Raw genomic sequence first — 20,015 nt, 5'->3', positions numbered from 1 at the left:
TTCTGATTCCAGGCTCTGGCAGCCTGTTTAAGTCCATAAAGTCCTTTCTGGAGTTTGCACACTAAATGTGCCTCATGTGGTTTCACAAAACCTTTGGGCTGTTTCATATAAATTTCTTCAGAAATCTGCCCATGTAGAAAAGCGGTAGCAATGTCTATGTGTTTCACCCTCATTTTCTTGGAGGCTGCAATGCTTAAAAGCATTCTTACACTGCTGTACCTCACGGTTGGTGCAAAAACTTCATCATAGTCTTCACCAAAACGCTGTGAAAATCCCTGTGCTACAAGTCTAGCTTTGTAGCGCTGCACTTCTCCTTCTGACCCCTTCTTAACCTTGAAAACCCATTTACTGCCAATGGCCTTCTTACCGGGAGGCAGCTCAGTGAGTGTCCAGGTCTTGTTCTGATGCAGTGCATCCATCTCCTCCTGCGCGGCCTTCCTCCAGAGACTGGCTTCTGCAGCTGGCATCTCCTGTATCTCTTCCCAAGTGGAAGGTTCCTGTGGAAACGCCGACCCTGCAAAGTAGGACAACCGTAATGGTGGGACACCTTTGTTGGTTCTGGACGAGCGTCTGACCTCTGGTTCTGCAACCGCATCAGCTTCCTCATCCTCCTCCAACGCAGGCATGTCCCCATCTGAGTCCTCATCTTCGTCTCTGGTGCCGCCAGGGTTCTGGTCCTCTGCGTCTTCTAGTGTGTTGCCTGTAGGGGGCGCTGTAACACTCGAAGGCAGATTATTACTTTGTGGGGTCTCAAAAGGGAAATATACAAACTCTTGAGTCCTTTCTGACTCATCTGAAGAATCCACAACAGTGTTCTTAGTGTCTACTTTTCCATATTCATCAAAATAAACCGCATGGTATGCATTTGTCTTACCAGTTTGTAAGTCCATAATTCTGTATCCTTTGCCTCCAGAGGCATATCCCACAAGGATACCTGCTTTTGCCCTGGAGTCAAGCTTGTGTCTGTGTTCTTTGGGCACGTGGAAGTAACACGGACTTCCAAACACACGTATGTGCGAAAGATTGGGAGCTTTCCCATGCCAAAGTTCAAATGGTGTGCGCTCTGCACCTTTAGTTGGCAGTCTATTCTGCAAATAGACCGACGTGTACACTCCTTCGGCCCACAGCTTCTGTGGCAAACATGCATCCTTTAGCATGCACCTTGTCATGTCCATAATGGACCTAAACTTTCTCTCAGCTATGGCATTCTGCTGTGGTGTGTAAGGAATTGTGGTTACGTGTGCAATTCCTTCCTTGGCCAGGAGAGCCTGCGTTTCATTTGAGCAGTACTCACCTCCATTGTCACTCATTAGCACAGCTGGAGCTCTTTGGAATTTATTCTTGACCATGGCAATGTATTCCTGGAGCTTGTCCACTGTCTCACTCTTCTCTTTGAGGAAATATACAACACAAAATCTTGAAAAGTCATCCAGAAATATTAAAATATATCTATTCTTTCCCAGTGAGGGAACATTCATGGGTCCACATATGTCAGTGTGCACTATGTCAAGCACTTTGTTGCTTCTTTGTTCTGCACAACGTGGAAATGAAGGTTTTACAGCCTTCTCAGTAATACAGCTTATGCATTTTGCTGGAGCTTTGTTCCTCTGCTTTACCTGCAAACCTCTTACAAGATCTCTTTTCTGTAGATCCAGAATGACGTTGGTGTCTCTATGTCCAAGCCTTCTGTGCCATAGGTCCAGATCTGCTTCATCCTTCTGGCTGGAATGTGCCACTTTTGCAGACTGATCCTCTGAAAGATCAAGCTCATATACACCATTGATTAGCTTTGCTTGAGCAAACACTTTGCCATTTCTAGTCACTTTACATTCTCCATTTCCAAATGTGATCTGGAAACCTTTCTTGTCCAAAGTGGACACGCTAATTAAATTGCAGCTCAGCTCTGGAACATACAAAACTCTAGAGATTGTGTTCTCAATGCATTCATTGTTTATATTGCATTTCAGACTCATGGAACCTGCACCTTTTGCTTTAACAATGTTGCCATCTGCAATCTCAATTTCAGATCCTTCTTCATCATTTATCTCATTAAAATAGTCCTTTTTATATGAAAAATGTGAACTGGCACCTGAATCTAAAATCCATTTATTACGTCTATTCTCACGATTCTGGACTGTTAAATTCCTTTCTTGCAGTAGCCATGTGCATTCACATTTCCCCTTCTTTTCTCCTTTTGGCTGAAAGGGGTGGGGTTTCTTTGCTTTAGGAGCCCTGCAATTCTTTGCAATGTGTCCTTCTTTGTTACAATTGAAACAAATCACTTTCTTAGGCATCTCTTTCGACTTTGTAAATTGCCTAGATGCATAACTACTGTCTTTGCTTCTAGCATTTCTCACTGGAGATTCAGCTCTATCTCTGCATTCTTCTTTTAAATAACCAATCAAGTCTTTAAAAGTCAGACCTTGTCTATGATCCATCAAACTTACAAATGCGCTAAAGCGTGGTCCAAGTGATGATAACAAAAATGCTATCTTTGTATCTTCATCAAAAGCTTTGGGAGTCAAATCAATTCTTTGAATAATCTCAGTAAACTTGTTGATGTGCTCTGTGAATTCCTCTTTTGAATTCATCCTCAATCTGGTTAATTTACACACCAAGTTTCTGAAGCAGTTTATGCTAGATTCTCCATACACGCGCTCAATATCTCTTAAGATTTGAGATGCATCGTCTGTACTATTTATTAATGATAGCTGCTCATCACGAAGTCCACTCAAAATTATGTGTCTAGCTTCGCTGTTCATGCGTTTCCAAGCACTTATCTTGGCTAAATCCTCCTCAGACGATCCTGTAGGCTGAGGCTTTAAAGCTTCCAAAATGTGCTTATAATCTAAACATGCTATCAAGCGCTGCTTCCAGTGTATGAAATTGTGTTCATTCAGCACAGGCATTCCTAGCTTTGCATCACTATCAAAAGCTGCTCTAGCCATCTTAAAATCCAAAAATTTGAAAATTCTTCAAAATTTCAAAATTTCTCAAAATTTTAAAATCAAAATCTCAAAAATCTCAAAATAATTCTTCACTGCCTTGGGTCACTGTGAACTCTGAGGGAAGGGGGGGTGCTTAATCCCCACTGCACAATGGAACAAAGGACCATGTGCTTACCAGGAAGTTAACTCAGAAAAATACTACTCAACTCAAAATCACAATCCAAAGCAATCCTTCAAAAATACGCAGAAATATGCAATACTGGGCCCATAACCCTTTGTGGGAATGTTCTGGGGTGCAGGAGAGGATATATTGACTAATTATATCCTTATCCAACTTGTGCTAACAAGTTCCCAAAATATCAGCAGAGTTTATAAACATTCCCTTTTTAGTTTGCAACGGTAACGTGTGCACAGGTTCGCTAGAACCTCTATAATTACTCTGGTAATTTCCCCTTTGATCCCTCTTAAAATACAAGACACTACACAGTCTTTATAAAAGTATAAAAGAGTTTACTCACGTTCTGTTCACAATATGATCCCAGAAGGCACACAGACTTAAAAAGGTAAAATACATTTAGAATCTATCTTGTAGCAAGATAGTCCTTATCTCCTCTCTTGGCTGGGAGCCAAGAGAGCATCCTTAGATGTTCCTCATGGAAGGAAGATGGCAGAGAGAGGCAAGAGAGAGGCAAGAGGCAAGAGAGAGAGATGGCTGCCTGCCCTGTGCTTTTATCATTACCTGCACAGGTGAGGCCACACCCACCTCTGGTCACATGCGGAGGAAGTCCGTCCCCAGGAAGTTTACCTGCTTGCTGGACAGACATCCCTCCCCATGTTCTAACATGTACACTCTAGGAATGTTGTCATTGACTGCTCCTGTGTTTACATCCCACACTGACCCCCCAAGAGCCAAGAAGAGGTGAAAGGAAAAGGGTTCCCCCAGCGAAAGGAGCAACTGATGACCCAAACTGGTCCGGGGTTCCTTACCTGTAAACAAGCGAGTCGTCATACGTCCCATTGTACTGGATTTGGAACATGCGTATTCCAGGGATATTCCTTTGGAAGTTGAATTTGAGCAGGGCGGTGGAGGACGTGGCCTCGGCCACCACCACCTTCTTGTCGGGGCTGACCTTGGTCTCCCCGTTGCTGCTGCTGCTGCTGCTGCTGGCGTTGGAGCCGGACTTGGTGGAGGTGGAGATGTCCGAGGACCCGGGGTCCGGCTCATGGATGTGGTTGGTGCTGTTGACGATGTGGGGCAGCTTGATGATGTGCAGGTCCACCGACTGCGTGGCTTCCCCGGCTGGGTTGGACGCGATGCAGGTGAAGGAGCCTGTGTCCTTCATGGTGGTGATGTGGATGTCGAGGGTCCCGTTGTCATAGACCAGCGAGCGCGTGGCGTTGGAGATCAGCTTGCCCTCGGGCGAGATCCAGTGGATAGCCGGCTCGGGGTCCCCGCGGGCCTTGCACCTCAGGATGGCCCTCTGCCCCTCCAGCACCCTCAGCTCATGGGTGTGCCTCGTGATGAGCGGCGGCTCGCACAGAAACTCCTCCTCGGGGACCGACCAGAAATAGCGGCCCGAGAGGAGCGGCGGGGAGGCGCACGTCTCCAGGTCGTCCTCCCTGGAGAGGCGCCGCAGCCACAGCAGCTCACAGTTGCAGTGCAAGGGGTTCCCGCCAAAGCTGAGGGCGAAGGTGGAGGGGCTGATGATCCCTGAGGTGGCCAAGACCTGGGCCCTCTGGAAGAGGGGGTCGGGGGGCAGCTTGTGCAGCTTGTTGGAGGTGACGTCCAGGCGGGTCATCTTGTGGAGGTGGGAGAAGGTCCCCTTGGGGATGCTGTCGATCATGTTGTGGTCCAAGCTGAGGGTGTGCAAGCTGACCATCTTCTCCACGGCGTCCCAGGGGATGGTCTCCAGGTTGTTGTAGGAGAGGTCCAGCTCCTCGAGCGCCAGGACGTCGTCGAAGGCCGTGGCGGAGATCAGCGTCAGCTGGTTGTTGTTGAGGATCAGGTGGTGCAGGTTGAGGAGCCCGCTCAGCATGTCGTGGGTGATCTTGGTCAGCCGGTTGCTGTTCAGGTGCAGGGCCCTCAGGTTGCGCAGGTCAGCGAAGGCGTGTGGGGTGACGAAGCTGATGGTGTTCCGCGAGAGGGTCAGGTCCACCAGGCTGGTCATGTTGGCAAAATCCTTGCGCTTGATGCTGGTGACAAAGTTGTCGGCCAGCCGCAGCTCCACGGTCCTCCGGTCGATGTTGGGGGGCACAAAGAGGAGGCCCTTCTTGGCGCAAAGGGTGGCAAGGTTGGGGGACAAGATCTGGCAGACGCAGCGCTTGGGACAGATCTGAGCCTTCGCCGCTATGCCAATGAAGAGCAGATACAGAAGCAGTTTTTCCATTGTAGAGCGGGGTCAGGATGCTGAGAGAGAGAGAGAGAGAGAGAGAGAGAGAGAGAGAGAGAGAGGGAGAGGAGAGGGGTTACATAGGAAGCACCGGGTTCGAGTCCCACACACAGCCCCACCGGCGCAATTCGTTTCGTAGAGGCGTGGAATTGTTGGAAGCGAACCCCCAGGGCCATCTGGACCTCCCCCCTGAACACAGCTAAAGAATCCATATCAGGGGGTCGTCTGACCGCTGCATAAAAACCTCCGGCAAAGGAGAGTCCAAGGTGGTCTCTTCCACTATGGAACAGCTATTTGTGTATTTATTATTTCATAAAATGTATACACCACTTGATTGCAAAACAACCCCAAAAACTACAGCGACCTCATACTGGTTTACAAGCTGAATACGACAATAACATTATCAGGGTTTTTTTAAAAAACACCTCTTAAAAACTTTCAAGAAATAAGATCAGAACTTGGGTTGCCACATTTTGAAGAGCAAAAAAGAGGACGCTATGACAACTCTCCTTTTATATGTAGGCTATAGAAGCTGTGAAATATTGCTGAGGGGGCAGGAGAATGGAAGAGGAAAGCAAGTCTTCAGCCACCAGTTGTGTCTATGTCTCCTCCAGAAAGTATAGCCAGAGACACTTTGGTAAATTTTTAAAATCCACCCGGGCAGAGATTTTACTCCTGAAAAGGGGGACATGTCCTGGAAAAAGAGGACACATGGCAACCCCCCCTAGAATCTCCTTTCTTGCCACTGAAATCCAATGTGTCCTCCCGTGTGGAGCAGCAGAAAACAAGCTGGCTCCCCCTTCCCTGAGCAAAAGGTCCCAGCTTCACCCCCCCACACACACACAGCATCTCCAGCCAAGACTCCCACCTGAACCCCCGGAGAGGTCCTGCCAGTCCAGGCTGAGCAAAGGTTTCCGGGTGCCCTCTTGCATGATTGCAGCCCCACTTCACCCCAAGGTTGGAGGGACATCTGTCAGGGATGCTTTAGCTGAGATGCCAGCATTGCAGGGGTTGGTCTAGAGGACCTTCAAGGTCCCTTCCAACTCTACAATGCTATGATTCTTTAATGTTTTATTGTATTTTTACTATTTTGTTGGGAGCCGCCCAGAGTGGCTGAGGAGGCCCAGCCGGATGGGCCAAGTATCTATCAATCAATCAATCAATCAATCAATCAATCAATCAATTATCATCTTCATATAACTCTGCCCATCCCATTGTCTGTGTCCCATCAACAAATCCCACCTTCCCCTGTGGCAAAAGTTAGTTGCATTATGACACCAGCCAGGCCACCATACTGTCCTTCCTCCCATAGAATCATAGAATCATAGAATTTAATGCTTTTATGTTCTGGCTGTGATTGCTGTTCTAGACCACTGCTTAAATCCATGCACAAAGGCACAACAGGAATGCAGGCATTAGGGCATCTGCAGAACCAAAGGAGGCAAGCACAGCTCTGCAGGATCAGGCCAAAGGGGACCATCCAGCCCAGCAACCTGTTCTCACAAAGGTCTACCAGATGCCCATTATAGGAAACCAGCTCCCCTCCTGAGGGTTCCAGCAACGGGGAATTGGGGGTGGCTCCATCACAAAGAATCTGTGTGTTTTGCAAAGGTGCTCTTGTGCTGTAGCACATTAAAAGCAGGACCACCAACAACACCAAAAGACCTGGAGCATTTGCAGCAGGAAAGTTGCAGGAGTTTAGCAGGAAACTAGGAGGCAGGCACGAGTGGCAGCTGAAGAAATATTGTGGCAGTGGCCCAAAGGGCCAGCATAAAGGTGATAATGTGTACCCCTGGAATTCCTTGAGTGCGCTTCTAATAGAAAGGTTATGGTAACCTGTTGCTTTATGAAACTGGTGGTTTTGCAAGTTGGGGCAGGAATGCAGCTAATTCAGGGGTTAGCAACCTTTTTCTGCAGGGGGCTGGTCCCCTGTCCCTCAGACTTTGTGGGGGGGCCTGTACTATATTTTGAAGAATAAAAAAATGAACAAATTCCTATGCCCCACAAATAACCCAGAGATGCATTTGAAATAAAAGGACACATTCTACTCATGTAAAAACATGCTCATTCCCAGACTGTCCGTGGGCTGGATTTAGAAGGTGACTGGGCCGGATCCAGCCCCCAGGCCTTAGTTTGCCTACCCATGTAATATGTGAATCAAAAAGATACAGCTGTAAGCTAGAACGTAAGTTGCTACATTGTGCAAATGACTGGATGTAACACAGGTTCCCAACATGCGCAACATGCGTACTAACACAATGTAACAGAGCAGGGCAGTGGAGTAGTGTGGGGGGTGCAGGGGGGGGCCGGCCGCACCGGGCACAACATCTGGGGGTTAGGGTTAGGGGGCACAAATCCACGGGTTAGGGGGTGCAAATTACTTGCCCCGGGTGCTGACAACCCACGCTACGCCACTGGAGCAGGGTGGGAATCAGCACTGAATCAGTGCTTACTGTGCATGTGTATTAAACATGAAATGAGGTAATGATGTACATGATTGGTGAAAACTGAAATGCTTTGTCTGGAACTTTATAAATACCACTGCCTGGGCCACTGGGTGGGGTTGCAGTTTTGTGGAACTATCCGACTGTAACCTATTGCTTTGCAATAAACCACGATGGACTCCTAACTCCTCATGTTTCTGGGTTTTATTGGCATAAATTCAGGAGATAAGCCATTTTTGGCTTACAACAATATGACCACCCAAAACCCTTTGAGGTGCACAGGCTGAGGAAAGCGCCACCGAAGGCCCTATACAACCACCCCAGTGGCATCACCAATCACAAAGACGGCACAGTGGAAAGGATGCCAAGGAATGCTAAAAAATGCCAAAGACTGCAACATTTCTTCATGTGGAAGTGACTGCCCTCAAGGTCACCCCTTGAAGAAGTGGGGATTTAAACCCAAGTCTCCCAGGCCCTAGTCTGACACTCTAACCACTGTCAAACAATGCAGGGTATCATAGGATAGCATTATGATGTCAGCAGTTTCATTTTTGACCACTTTCCCAATGATTCCTTGCATGAACTTTTGCATTGGGGTGCCGCTGTCTCCATGGCCTCCAACAGGGAACTGCGATTATAAACTCAAAGTCTCCTTCTGGTCTGTCACCAGCAGCTCAAACCACATCAGAGTAGATATGTGGAAATTCAGATTATTTGCCACAATGGGGCACTGCTTGGCCCAGGCTGGCACTGAACCATACTTTAGGGCTTCCATACGTTCAGGATTTGTCCATTGGAAATAATGTCCAGGTGAAATTTCAAAAAATTGGTTAAAATGTCCTTGTAAACCCAGACGTATGGCAACCCATTGTCAGAAATGTTGGGATTTTTTTGGACAAATTTCCTTAAAAATAGCTCAATAACTTTGCCTCCCCCCAAAAAAGTTCAATAACGTCTGTGTCCGGATTTGTGTATGGCAACCCTTCCATCTTTGCTGGTTTATTTGCTAATTTATTGCCCATTCCTCAATTTTGGAGAGGCCCCTCTGGAGTTAAGTCCCTTTTTTCTTTTCATAGAATCATAGAACTGAAGATTTAGAAGAGACCCTCAGGGCCATTAAGATTACCCCCTGCAATGTTTTTGCCATCATCCCAAACTCGTGTCTCCCGGCAGCTCCTGGCTCCCTCTCAACCATCCGCAGAGGTGAAACAGCTTTGACTCCCGCATTGCAGGGGGTTGGACTAGATGGCCCTTGGGGTCCCTCCCAATTCTGCAATCCTAGGAGCACATATCTGAAACCACAGGCAAGCTGAAGATGCAGGCCGTGCAATCGCCCTTCCCCCCAGATAAATTTCCTTGGCTCCAACTTTGCTTTCCTTCCAAGTTAAAACTATTTTATTGGAAGGAGATTGTGCTTTTTTCTTTATGAGGGCTGAATATTACTTTGCTGCTGATTTTCTTCTGCCTCCGTTTAATTATTTCCATCCCGCATGGTTCTGTGCACTTAACATTAGCCGCCTTGCAAACTGTTTTGTTGAAAAGGCAGGATATAAAACATATTAAAATGCTCTCTGTGGTTTAGGAAATCTCAGTGTGCAACCTCTGCCGACTCCCTTCATGTCCGGAGGGCGCGGCCTCCCAGCCCCCAGACAAGGACCCCCATGGCCTGCCCTGATGGGGGACAGTCTGCCTCTGCCCCACATCCAGAGGGTGCCGGGAGCCCAGAGGCAGAGCAATGCCACTGATGGGTCTTTTGCTGCCTCCATCACAGACGCCCAGGAGACTCTTGTGTCCACTGGACAAAGGGAAAAAGCTTACAGAAACAAATTCATTTTTATAGGCAGCTGAGAGGGTAATCTCTTCTCTGCAGAATCCAATATTGCTCCAATTTATACGTTGCGTTGGAAGGAAAGTGGCTGGGCTCCTTTGCGGAGAGCCAGGCAGTCCAGGACTATAAATGTACCAATTAAACTTGTTCCCTTTCCCCACAGCCCTGAACATTGAGGGAGGCAGGTCGTTCTGGGAAGGAACCATAAATTTTTGGAATAAAACCATTTACGCCTTTCCACGGAGAACATTCTTTTGCATTAATTCGGACTTCCAAGGGTGATGTTGAAGCGCATCCTTGAGGAAAAGGCCCCCAATTTCTCTGACCCTGGGGAAGGCGGGCCATTGGCAGGGAGGCTCCAGACACAGAAACAGGAGGCTGGACTGGACGGGCACTGGCCGGATCCAGGAAACTCTTCTTACATTCATAAATGCTTTTGTCCTCAGGAAGAGTATTGTGTGCATTTGGGAAGAGTGACCTTATTTTGCCGGGGGGGGGGGGGGGAGATGTTCGGATTTTACCCCAGATTTCTATAAGCTGCATTTTACTGCTTCCATTTTATTTATCTTCTGCTCCTTGAGAGCTGCCTTGGGAGTCCTTTCTGGCCAGAAGGCGGCATGGAAATAAAGTCCAGCTAACTATCCTTTTCCCATTCCCTACACAACTCCTTGCAAGCAGATTCCAGGCAGGAGCACTTGCTCTTCCTCCCAGCAGCAGATGGGAGAGAGTCCCCCCGCCCACCCAGTGGCCCCTGAGGAACAGACGCCACATGCCAGGGACAGGAGGCCAGGCTGGCTCAGGGAACGCCAGCGCAGGACCATCGCATCAGGCAACTGGCACCAGGAAATGCACAGGAAAGAATCTCGCTTGTACATGACGCTGCCTCTGAATGCCAAGAGGCTAAAGCAATGGCCCGTCTAGTCCGCCATGCTGCTCTCGCAGCAGCAGAGAAGATCTCCCAGAGGGAAATCTGCAAGCAGGATCGAAAGCCAAGGGACCTGGCCCCTCCTGGACTCAGAAGCACTGCTGCCTCCGACTGTGGAGGCCGAGCTTAGCCCTCTGCCCCAGGGATCGTGGCCAGGGATAATATCATTATGAATAATAATACAGTGGTACCTTGGTTCCCAAACACCAAAAACCCGGAAGGAAGTGTTCTGGTTTTCAAACCTTTTTCAGAAGCCAAACATCCGATGGCCATGGGGCACCTGCACCAATCAAAAGCTGCCCCTTGGTTTTCAAACATTTCGGAAGTCAAACGGACTTCCAGAACGGATTACGTTCAAGAACCAAGGTACCACTGTATTTGGCGCTTTTGGTTTTTCTATTTATTTTGTGTTTTAATTTTTGAGGCTTTTTCGGTTAATTTGTTTTTGTGACGGTGTGGAACCCAGTTCAGCTGATTGACAGACTGTGTGACTGTGGAAATGGATAAAAGTCCCCCCTCCAAACCATGACTATCATCAGGGCAAGGAAGAAAATAATAATTTAATTTTCATCATCTACAATACTGTCTTATTTATTTTATAGTACAGTACATTGATTATTGCTTTTATTTATGGATCAATGGTCTCTTTAGGTAGTAAAATTCATGTTAAATTGCTGTTTTAGTGGTTGTTTCTAAAAGTCTGGAACGGATTAATCCATTTTGCATTACTTTATATGGGAAAACAGGCCTCGGTTTTGGAACGCTTTGGTTTTGGAACAGACTTGTGGAACGGATTAAGTTTGAGAACCAAGGTACCACTGTAACCAAGAAAAACCTGTTGCCTTTTTCCCCCTTTGATGAGGTTCCTGCTTCGTGCAGCTCAACTCCTTTGCAAGATTGTTTGCATTTCTAATTGAAACCTAAAGGTTTCAGTTGCTTGATTCGTTTATTTGCACAACTCATTAATTGCTTCGTATTAGAAAGGTCAAAGCGGTGTACAAAAGGGAGGAGGGGAATACTTAAAATAACAATTAGAACACGTTAGTTAGGGGAATTCGAGACATCTGAGGACAGGAGAGCGGACAGGCGTCTCCTGTCAGGCAGCCAGAAGACATGGAGGAAGCTCTCCTGAAACAGATGACTGAACTTTTGCAGATAAGAACTGTAGTGATGGGGGCTTTCAGCTATCCTGGCATCTGCTGGAAATCTAACTCTGCTGGGAGAAGATCACCCCATAAATCCATGCCTTGCTGACAACATCATCTCTCAAGTGTGACGCGGCAGCTAAAAAAGCCAATGCAATTCTGGGCTGCATCAATAGGAGTATAGCATCTAGATCAAGGGAAGTAATAATGCCACTGTATTCTGCTCTGGTCAGACCTCACCGGGAGTACTGTGTCCAGTTCTGGGCACCACAGTTCAAGAAGGACACTGACAAACTGGAACGTGTCCAGAGGAGGGCAACCAAAATGGTCAAAGGCCTGGAAACGATGCCTTATGAGGAACGGCTAAGGGAGCTGGGCATGTTTAGCCTGGAGAAGAGGAGGTTAAGGGGGGATATGATAGCCATGTTCAAATATATAAAAGGATGTCACATAGAGGAGGGAGAAAGGTTGTTTTCTGCTGCTCCAGAGAAGCGGAGACGGAGCAATGGATCCAAACTACAAGAAAGAAGATTCCACCTAAACATGAGGAAGAACTTCCTGACAGTAAGAGCTGTTTGACAGTGGAATTTGCTGCCAAGGAGTGTGGTGGAGTCTCCTTCTTTGGAGGTCTTTAAGCAGAGGCTTGACAACCATATGTCCGGAGTGCTCTGATGGTGTTTCCTGCTTGGCAGGGGGTTGGACTCGATGGCCCTTGTGGTCTCTTCCAACTCTATGATTCTATGACTCTATGATTCAAGCCGAGGAGGAAAGAATGAACACTTGGAACTCTATCCTGCACTTGCTCCCACGGAGGAAGTGGCTGGTGAAGGGTCAGTTGCAGAATCATAGACCATAGAGTTGGAAGAGACACTAAGGGTCATCCAGTCCAACCTCCTGCAAGGCAGCAAAAACATCCCTGACAGGTGACCATCCAGCCTCTGCTTAGAAACCTCCAAGGAAGGAGTCCACAACCTCCCGAGGGAAACCGTTCCACTGTGGAACAGCTCCTGCTGTCAGAAGGTTCTTCCTGATGTTTAGTCAGAATCTCTGTTCTTGGAACTTAAATCCATTGCCTCGAGTCCTACCCTCCAGAGCAGGAGATATTTGAAGATGGCTCTCCTATCTCCTCTCAGTCTCCTCTTTTCCAGGCAAAACATACCCAGCTCCTTCAACCGTTCCTCATCAGGCTTGGTTTCCAGCCCCGTGATCTTCTTGGTCGCCCTCCTCTGCACACCTTCCAGCTTGTCAACATCCTTCTTAGATTCTGGTGCCCAGAACTGGACACAGGACTCCAGGTGTGGCCTGACCAGGGCAGAATAGAGCGGTACTATTGCTTCCGTTGATCGGGACACTAGAATCATAGAATTGTATTGTTTGAAGGAAGCCTGAGGGTTATCTATTCCAACCTGCTGCTGATGCAGCCTAGAATAGCAGACTACAATGTCCAGCCTGAGGCTCTCACAGAGACCTACCAGAAGCCCCCACGGAGAACCCAAAAGCAAGGAGGGCCCGAGTGCGAGAGCAGCAGCAGCAGCAGCAGCCCTGTCTTCCCAGAAGGAGCTGAGATTGGCAAGGGGCGTAGAAAACAATAGAAATGGGTTTCCCCAGCTCTGTGTGGAGTAAGGAGGAGGATGTCAATGGAAGGCAAAGTTTGACGCTTAGGGTAAAACGGCAAAATGTTAACGGATGACAGGAAAAAGTCAGAAACGCTTACAGATTTGACAGAGATGGAAAATGATGTTGACAGGCTGGAAGGCTGAGGAGATGACATCCTCCCTTTAAAATAAACCCTGGACCTCGGTCCCAAGAGCCAAAGGCCCCATTGCTGGAAGCAGAAGCTGCGAGCTCAGCAAGCAGGAGGTGCCAGGAGGGTCTTTGACCTGAGCAGGTCACCAGGAGGTGGCTGAAAGGACAAAGGCAACCCAAGGCTGCTTGGGTGGGAACAGAGTCTCCAGCAGACAGACACACACAGTCTTCTACGCTGACCAGGCTGGTCTGGAGTCCGAGACACATGCAAATCCACATTCTAAGGAGCAGGCAGACCAGGACGGAGGCTGGAGGAGCTGGGGAGGTCCAGAGTGGAGAAGATTCTTGGCTGCCAGTCCTGCTCCCTGCCTTGTGAGACCTGCTCCCTGCCTTGTGAGACTCTTGAGACACCTGGCAAGGGAGGGCTCTGGGACTGAACTCTGGAGATGCTAATTTCACTGCTATTGGTATCATTATTTTTTGCATCTGTATTTTTCAATCCTTTTACGACTTACGTGGGGAGTGTTTTAATTTTGCTGTGTTTGTTTTGATTCATTTGTTTTGAATCTCTCCATTTTGAAAGGATTTAGCTATAGAAAGGCAGCTCACAAATAAACAATGGTGATGATTCAGTACAACACAACACAACACAACAGTACAACACAACACAACACAACACTCTAAAATCATTAATTATAAAATTGATTCAAATCAAGCCAATGGCAACCATTGGGCCAGAGCTCCGGAAGATTGCCAAAGGAGGGAGTCAGGCTGTGCCCTGGCCAAAGGCCTGGTGGAACAACTCTGTCTTGCAGGCCCTGCGGAAAGATGTCAAGTCCCACAGGGCCCTAGTCTCTTGTGACAGAGCGTTCCACTAGGTTGGAGCCGCAGCCGAAAAAACCCTGGCTCTAGTTGAGTCCAGCCTAACCTCTCTGTGGCCTGGGACCTTCACAATGTTTTTATTTGAAGACCGTAAGCTTCTCTGTGGGACATACCAGGAGAGGCGGTCCCGTAGGTACGAGGGTCCTAGGCTTTAAAGGTTAAAACCAGCACCTTAAACCTGATCCTGTACTCCACCGGGAGCCAGTGCAGCTGGTATAGTACTGGGTGAATGTGATCCCGCAGCGAAGACCCCGTAAGGACAAGACCCCAAGAACAAGAGGCTGGCCAATCTCTTGCCAGGGATAAGAAGTGCCTGCAGGATCAGGCCCATGGCCTGTTCTTACAGCGGCCAGCCAGCTGCCTCAAGCCACAAGCAGGACTTGAACACAAGAGCAACTCTCCCCTCCTGGGGCTTCCAGCAACTGCTATTTAGAGCATTGCTGCCTCCAGTTGTGGAGCCAAAGCAGAACATCCTGGCTGGTGGCCATCAATAGCCCTCTCCTTCTCCTCCATGAATTTGTCCAATGTTCTTTTCAAGCCACCCAGGTTGGTGGCCACCCCTTGCTCCTGTGGGAGGGAGTTCCACAGTTGAACTCTGGGAAGAAGGACTTCCCTTCCTCTTCCAACGTTCAGCTTCCTCGGCCTTTCTCCCTCCTTCGCACCCTCACAGCTAAAACACGGGAATTGAACCATACAACTCCTCAATGCTACTTGCTCCTTTCAGCTTTTTCATTTTATTTTCACCTTGTAAGTTTAATTAATGTGTTGAGCAGCCAGTTGCTCTTGCTGCTGCAGCCAAGACAGCTCAAAGGGATGGCAGGAGCCCATTTGTTTGGAGGCCCCGGGCTGGCCTGCCCTTCCAGAGTCACAAGTTGGGGAGCAAAGGAGAAGGCAGATGAGGCTGAGAGGGTAAGCCGCCTGCGACCACAGAATAGCCTGTCTTTGGGGGGGGGCTTAATTAAAATGGAAAGGGATTTGGAGAATAAACCGAAGAGCACCAGAAGAGCCTGCTGGGTCAGGCCAAAGGGGGCCTATCCAGTCCAGGGTCCTGGGCTCACAGTAGCCACCAGATGCCCCAAGGGAAACCTGCAAGCGGAATCCGAGCCCATGAGCCTCCCTCGCCCCTCCTGTGGTTTCCTCTAACCCGTGTACAGTGGTCCCTTGGTTCTCAAATGCCTTGGTACTGAAACAACTTGGAACCCCAAAACTGCAAACCCAGAAGTAGGTGTTTCAGTTTGCAAACTTTTTTTGGAAGCTGAATGTGCTCCATTTTGAATGTTACGCTTCCATTTTGAGTGTTACGCTGAGGTCTGTCTGTTTTTGCTATTTATTTTGCGTTTTTGTTTTTTGTGTCCCCCCTTTTTTTTGTTCTTGTGACTGTGTGGAACCCAGTTCAGTTACTGACTGATTGATTGATTGTGTGACTGCAGTACATTGTTTATTGCTTTCATTTTATGGATCAATGGTCTCGTTAGATAGTAAAATTCATGTTAAATTGCTGTTTTAGTGGTTGTTTTTAAAAGTCTGGCGTTACTTTCTATGGGAAAGTGCACCTTGGTTTTGGAACGCTTTGGTTTTGGAACGGACTTCCGGAACAGATTAAGTTTGAGAAGCAAGGTACCACTGTATTCAGAACCATTGACGTGTCTCCAACTGCAGAGCAGAGCTATCCTGGATAGTGACCACTGTTAGCCCTCTCCCCCCCCTCCTCCTCCTCCTCCTCCTCCTCCTCCATGAATCTGTCCACACCTTAGAGTTGGAAGGTACCCCACGTGTCATCTAGTCCACACACCCCCCAATCACAACTGAAGCATCCCTGACAGAGGACTCTGGCCTGCCCTGAGTCTTCCAGCGTTGGGATCTGGAGTGAGGAGAGAGCCTTGGTGTTTCTTTGAGCACCCTCTGCATCTCAGTGAAGCCAGACTCCTTTACTCTGCGGAGACCTTGAGGAGAATCGCTGCTCAGAGTCTCTTCTTGGAGGGGTTTGTAAGTGAGGGAGGAGAAAGAGCCGATCATTCCTTCCCCGTCTCCGGAAAAGACATCTTTGTTTCAGAAGAGGGGTGGGCGGCTCTCTCCCTGGACCTCCACGTATATTTATCCTGCTGCTTGTGTATTGTTTTAATTATCCAGTGTTAATATTTTATGGACACTTATCATGAGCTGCCTAGTAGCAAGACCAAAGATGGAAGAGATCAATAGGCACACAAGTTCCATGCAAGCTTGGAAGCAAAGTGGCTCAGAGATGCCACCCCCACCTTTCCTGGAAAGCTCCGAGAAAAGTTGCAAGCCGTCCATCAACTCCTGAATTGCTCCACTTGGATTAACCCCTGCACTGCCATCACTTCTTACACCACACCATCAATGCACAGGGCCTCTCCCACTAAGGCTCACCCCAGGCTTCACTGAGAAGAAATGTCTGTGTTTGTTTGTCCCTCTAAGAAAGGTCTCTGCCCAGCCCAGCCTCCAGTCTCCCAGGGGAGAAGCCCAGAGGAAGAGACCAGAGCTCAGTGGCAGGGGGCATGGTTTGCTTGCAGATCCAAAGGGGGACAAATGATGGAAAGAATTCTTTAGCTGTGATTCCTGCATTGCAGGTGCTTGGAAGAGATGAGCGTTGGGGGCCCTTCCAACTCCTTCTCTCCCCCCCCCCCAAGAGCCTGTGCAGGGGCGCCGACTTATAAAAAATATTGGGGGGGCGAGGGCCCATACCGACTTATAAAAAATATTGGGGGGGCCCAAGACCTCCAAACCGCTGCTGCTGGGGGAACGAAAGGGGCGAGCCCCAGGCTGCCCCGACCTTAAGTGAACCTGTGAGGGCCTGCCCTTTGCGGCAGCCGATTGGCTGCCGCCGTGGGCGGTGAATATTAATGAGCTAGGGGGAATCCCCGCTTCTCGCGGGGCTGACGCCAGCCCCGCAAGATTGTTGATGGGTCGAGAGCCCGCAACCCCACCCCCTCTCTAGATCGGGAGTGGCTGTTTTAACTCATTACTGAATGTATTTTAAAAGGTAACTATCGTCAAACAAGGAAAATAAAAAATACCAACATAATTTTGTGATTTTACAAAGCATAATATAACTAATAATTTTCTTAAATTATTGGGGGGGCAGAGCCCCCCCAAATGAATTTTTGAGGTGGCTCGGGCCCCCTCAGGCCCCATGGAGTCGGCGCCTATGAGCCTGTGTCAGGAAGCTGGACACAGAGCCTGGTCTGGTCTGATAAGGCAGATTCCCACAGGCCTAATCTAAATCATATTGGGAGGGGGAGATCCAGGAAACAGAGACCAAGCCAGGTCTCACAGGGGTTGAAGCTGGACTCCCTCTCTTTGCAAGGGCATTGGGGGGGGTGAGAGGGAGAGAGAGAAGAGAGGGGAAGAAGAAACTTTTCCAGAAAGCTCTGAAGGGCAGCTTGGTAGGAGGAGGAGGAGGAGGAGGAGGAGGAGGAGGAGGAGGAGGAGGAGAAGAAGAAGAAGAAGAAGAAGAAGAAGAAGAAGAAGAAGAAGAGGAGGAGGAGGAGGAGGAGGAGGAGGAGGAGTTTGGATTTGATATCCCGCTTTATCACTACCTGAATGAGTCTCAAAGTGGCTAACATTCTCCTTTCCCTTCCTCCCCCACAACAAACACTCTGTGAGGTGAGTGGGGCTGAGAGACTTCAGAGAAGTGGGACTGGCCCAAGGTCACCCAGCAGCTGCATGTGGAGGAGTGGAGACGCGAACCCAGTTCACCGGATTACAAGTCCACAGCTCTTAACCACTACACCACGCTGGCTCAGTCTCCAGCAGGACACCACCCACAAGGAGTGGGGAAAGTGAAGTGTCCTCCCTCTCTCCAAACATGGAGAACTCCTGGACATCCCATGAAGCTGAACGTTGGAGGAGTCGGGGCAAATAAAAGGAGAGACTTCCTCATGCAGCACAGAATTAAACTGTGGCACTTGCTCCCTCGGGGGATACCAGTTGGAATGGCTTAAAAGAGGTTTGGACAAATTCACAGAGGAGGAGGAGGAGAGGGCTCTGCAAGGCTACCAGGCTCCACCTCCAGCCTTCTGGCCGGCCACTGCAAGAACAGGATGCTGGACAAGCTGGGCCATTGGCCTGATCCAGCAGGCTCTTCAATCTTCTTCTGTGGGTGCAAAAGTCACGCTTCCTCCTGCATCAACGCCTCTTGATGCTCTGCCTTTTTATCGGGCTCCCAAAGCTCCAAGCCCATCTGCCTCCAGCGAAGCCTCCCAAGGCTGGCACGACGGGGTGCAAATGAAGAGGAAACCCTGTGGCAACATGTGGAGGCTGGAAGGGAGGAGAGCAGAAGCCGCAGCCTTTCCTTTTGCCAGAGAGAGAGCGAGAGAAGCGCCAGGTCAGCTGCTTCGCAGGAGCCACTGCAGCACCTCCAGGATGCGGCTCTCGGGTTCCTGACATCTCTCATCTCTCCTCTAATGGATGCAGCCGGAGAGTCTTGGTGGAGCCACAGCAGCAGCAGCAGCAGCCTGTGAATTATTGATGGGGGAGCAATAATGCGCAGGGAGCAGGTGGGGGGAGAGGACCCCACCCCCCCTCTCCTCGCAGCAGGCCTCCCCAGCCGGTGCAAGGAGGAAGAGGCCAGGCCTGTGCCTCCCCTTCTCTCCCTGCTCCAAGGCACAGTTAAACCGTGGAACTCTCCCCCACAGGAGGCAAGGATGGTGCAAAAGAGGATTGGACAAATTCACAGAGGAGAAGGAGAAGGCCAGGGTTGCTCTGCTCTGCCTCCACAGCAGGAGGCAGCAGTCCTTCTGAATGCCAGTTGCTGGAAATCCAGAAAGAGGAGAGTGCGGAGATGGACAAGCTGACTTTGCAGATAAGAGATCAAACAAAAGAATTTTTTAAAAAAAGATTGGAACATACTCAAACAACATTTGAAAGACCGTGATGGGGAAATCGAAATTTTGGCCGGTTTAGAAAAACTTCTGTAAGAAAAACAATACTAAAATATAGTGGGGAAAACAGGAAAACAAACTCTCAGATGTGTTAAGAGAGGCATTCAGAGAAGTAAAACTGAGGACCCAAGCAAGAAGGGGAGGGAAGTATAAAAGGAATACGAATGAATCAAGCAATTAAGCACAAATTTTTTATTTTTGTTTTCTTTATTATTATTTAAAAATACATGTTTAGCCGTAGGAGAACTGAGATGTTATAATGTGATTCTATGAATATAAATAAAAAGAAACCAATAAAGATGATTTGCAAAAGAAGAGGAGGAGGAGGAGAGCTCTGTGACACTTGGGGGTGTCCCATTGGGGGCTTCTGGCCAACCAAGAGGATGCTGAATTAGGTGGACCATTGGCCTGATCCTGCAGGCTCTTCTCACATTCTTGTGGCAGTGATAGCCAAGGGCAGCTGCCTCCTTCTCCCCACCCACCCCCTCAGTTGGGCATTCCTCCAGCACCACTGCCTGGGAACAGGGTGTGGCCCCTGGCTGAGTGTGTGTGGTGGATCAGGAGGGAAAGTGCTGGACCAGCCATTCAGAAGCCCCTCTGCTTCCTGCAGAAGCCCCTGGCAGCATCTCCAGCTGGGGGGGTGGGCTGGGAAGGGCTCCATGCCTGAAACTAGATCTGCTTCTTGGTTCAATTTCTGACCTGCCTGTTCCTGTCCCTGCCTTAAGGAAACAAGAACCTAAGACTATCCTAATGTCAGGTTCTGCACTTAGGTGGGAAGAACCACATGCACAAATATAGGATGG

The 20,015-nt window shown here is 48.8% G+C and overlaps 1 protein-coding gene across 3 annotated transcripts in view; it reads right to left on the bottom strand.

The window, feature by feature from the left end:
- LRFN5 (leucine rich repeat and fibronectin type III domain containing 5) overlaps positions 1–20,015 on the bottom strand; it is a 77,663-nt gene that overhangs the window by 23,034 nt on the left and 34,614 nt on the right. For all 3 annotated transcript variants that reach the window (XM_081910518.1, XM_081910517.1, XM_081910516.1), the window contains exon 2: positions 3,936–5,355. In XM_081910518.1, the coding sequence (XP_081766644.1) occupies positions 3,936–5,335 (1,400 nt within the window). In that variant the 5' untranslated portion in view covers positions 5,336–5,355. The remainder of the gene's footprint in view (positions 1–3,935; positions 5,356–20,015) is intronic.

Source organism: Podarcis melisellensis, assembly GCF_964234715.1.
Source record: "Podarcis melisellensis genome assembly, chromosome: 1".
NCBI lineage: Eukaryota > Metazoa > Chordata > Lepidosauria > Squamata > Lacertidae > Podarcis > Podarcis melisellensis.
This window is presented reverse-complemented; position numbering and strand designations above follow the sequence as displayed.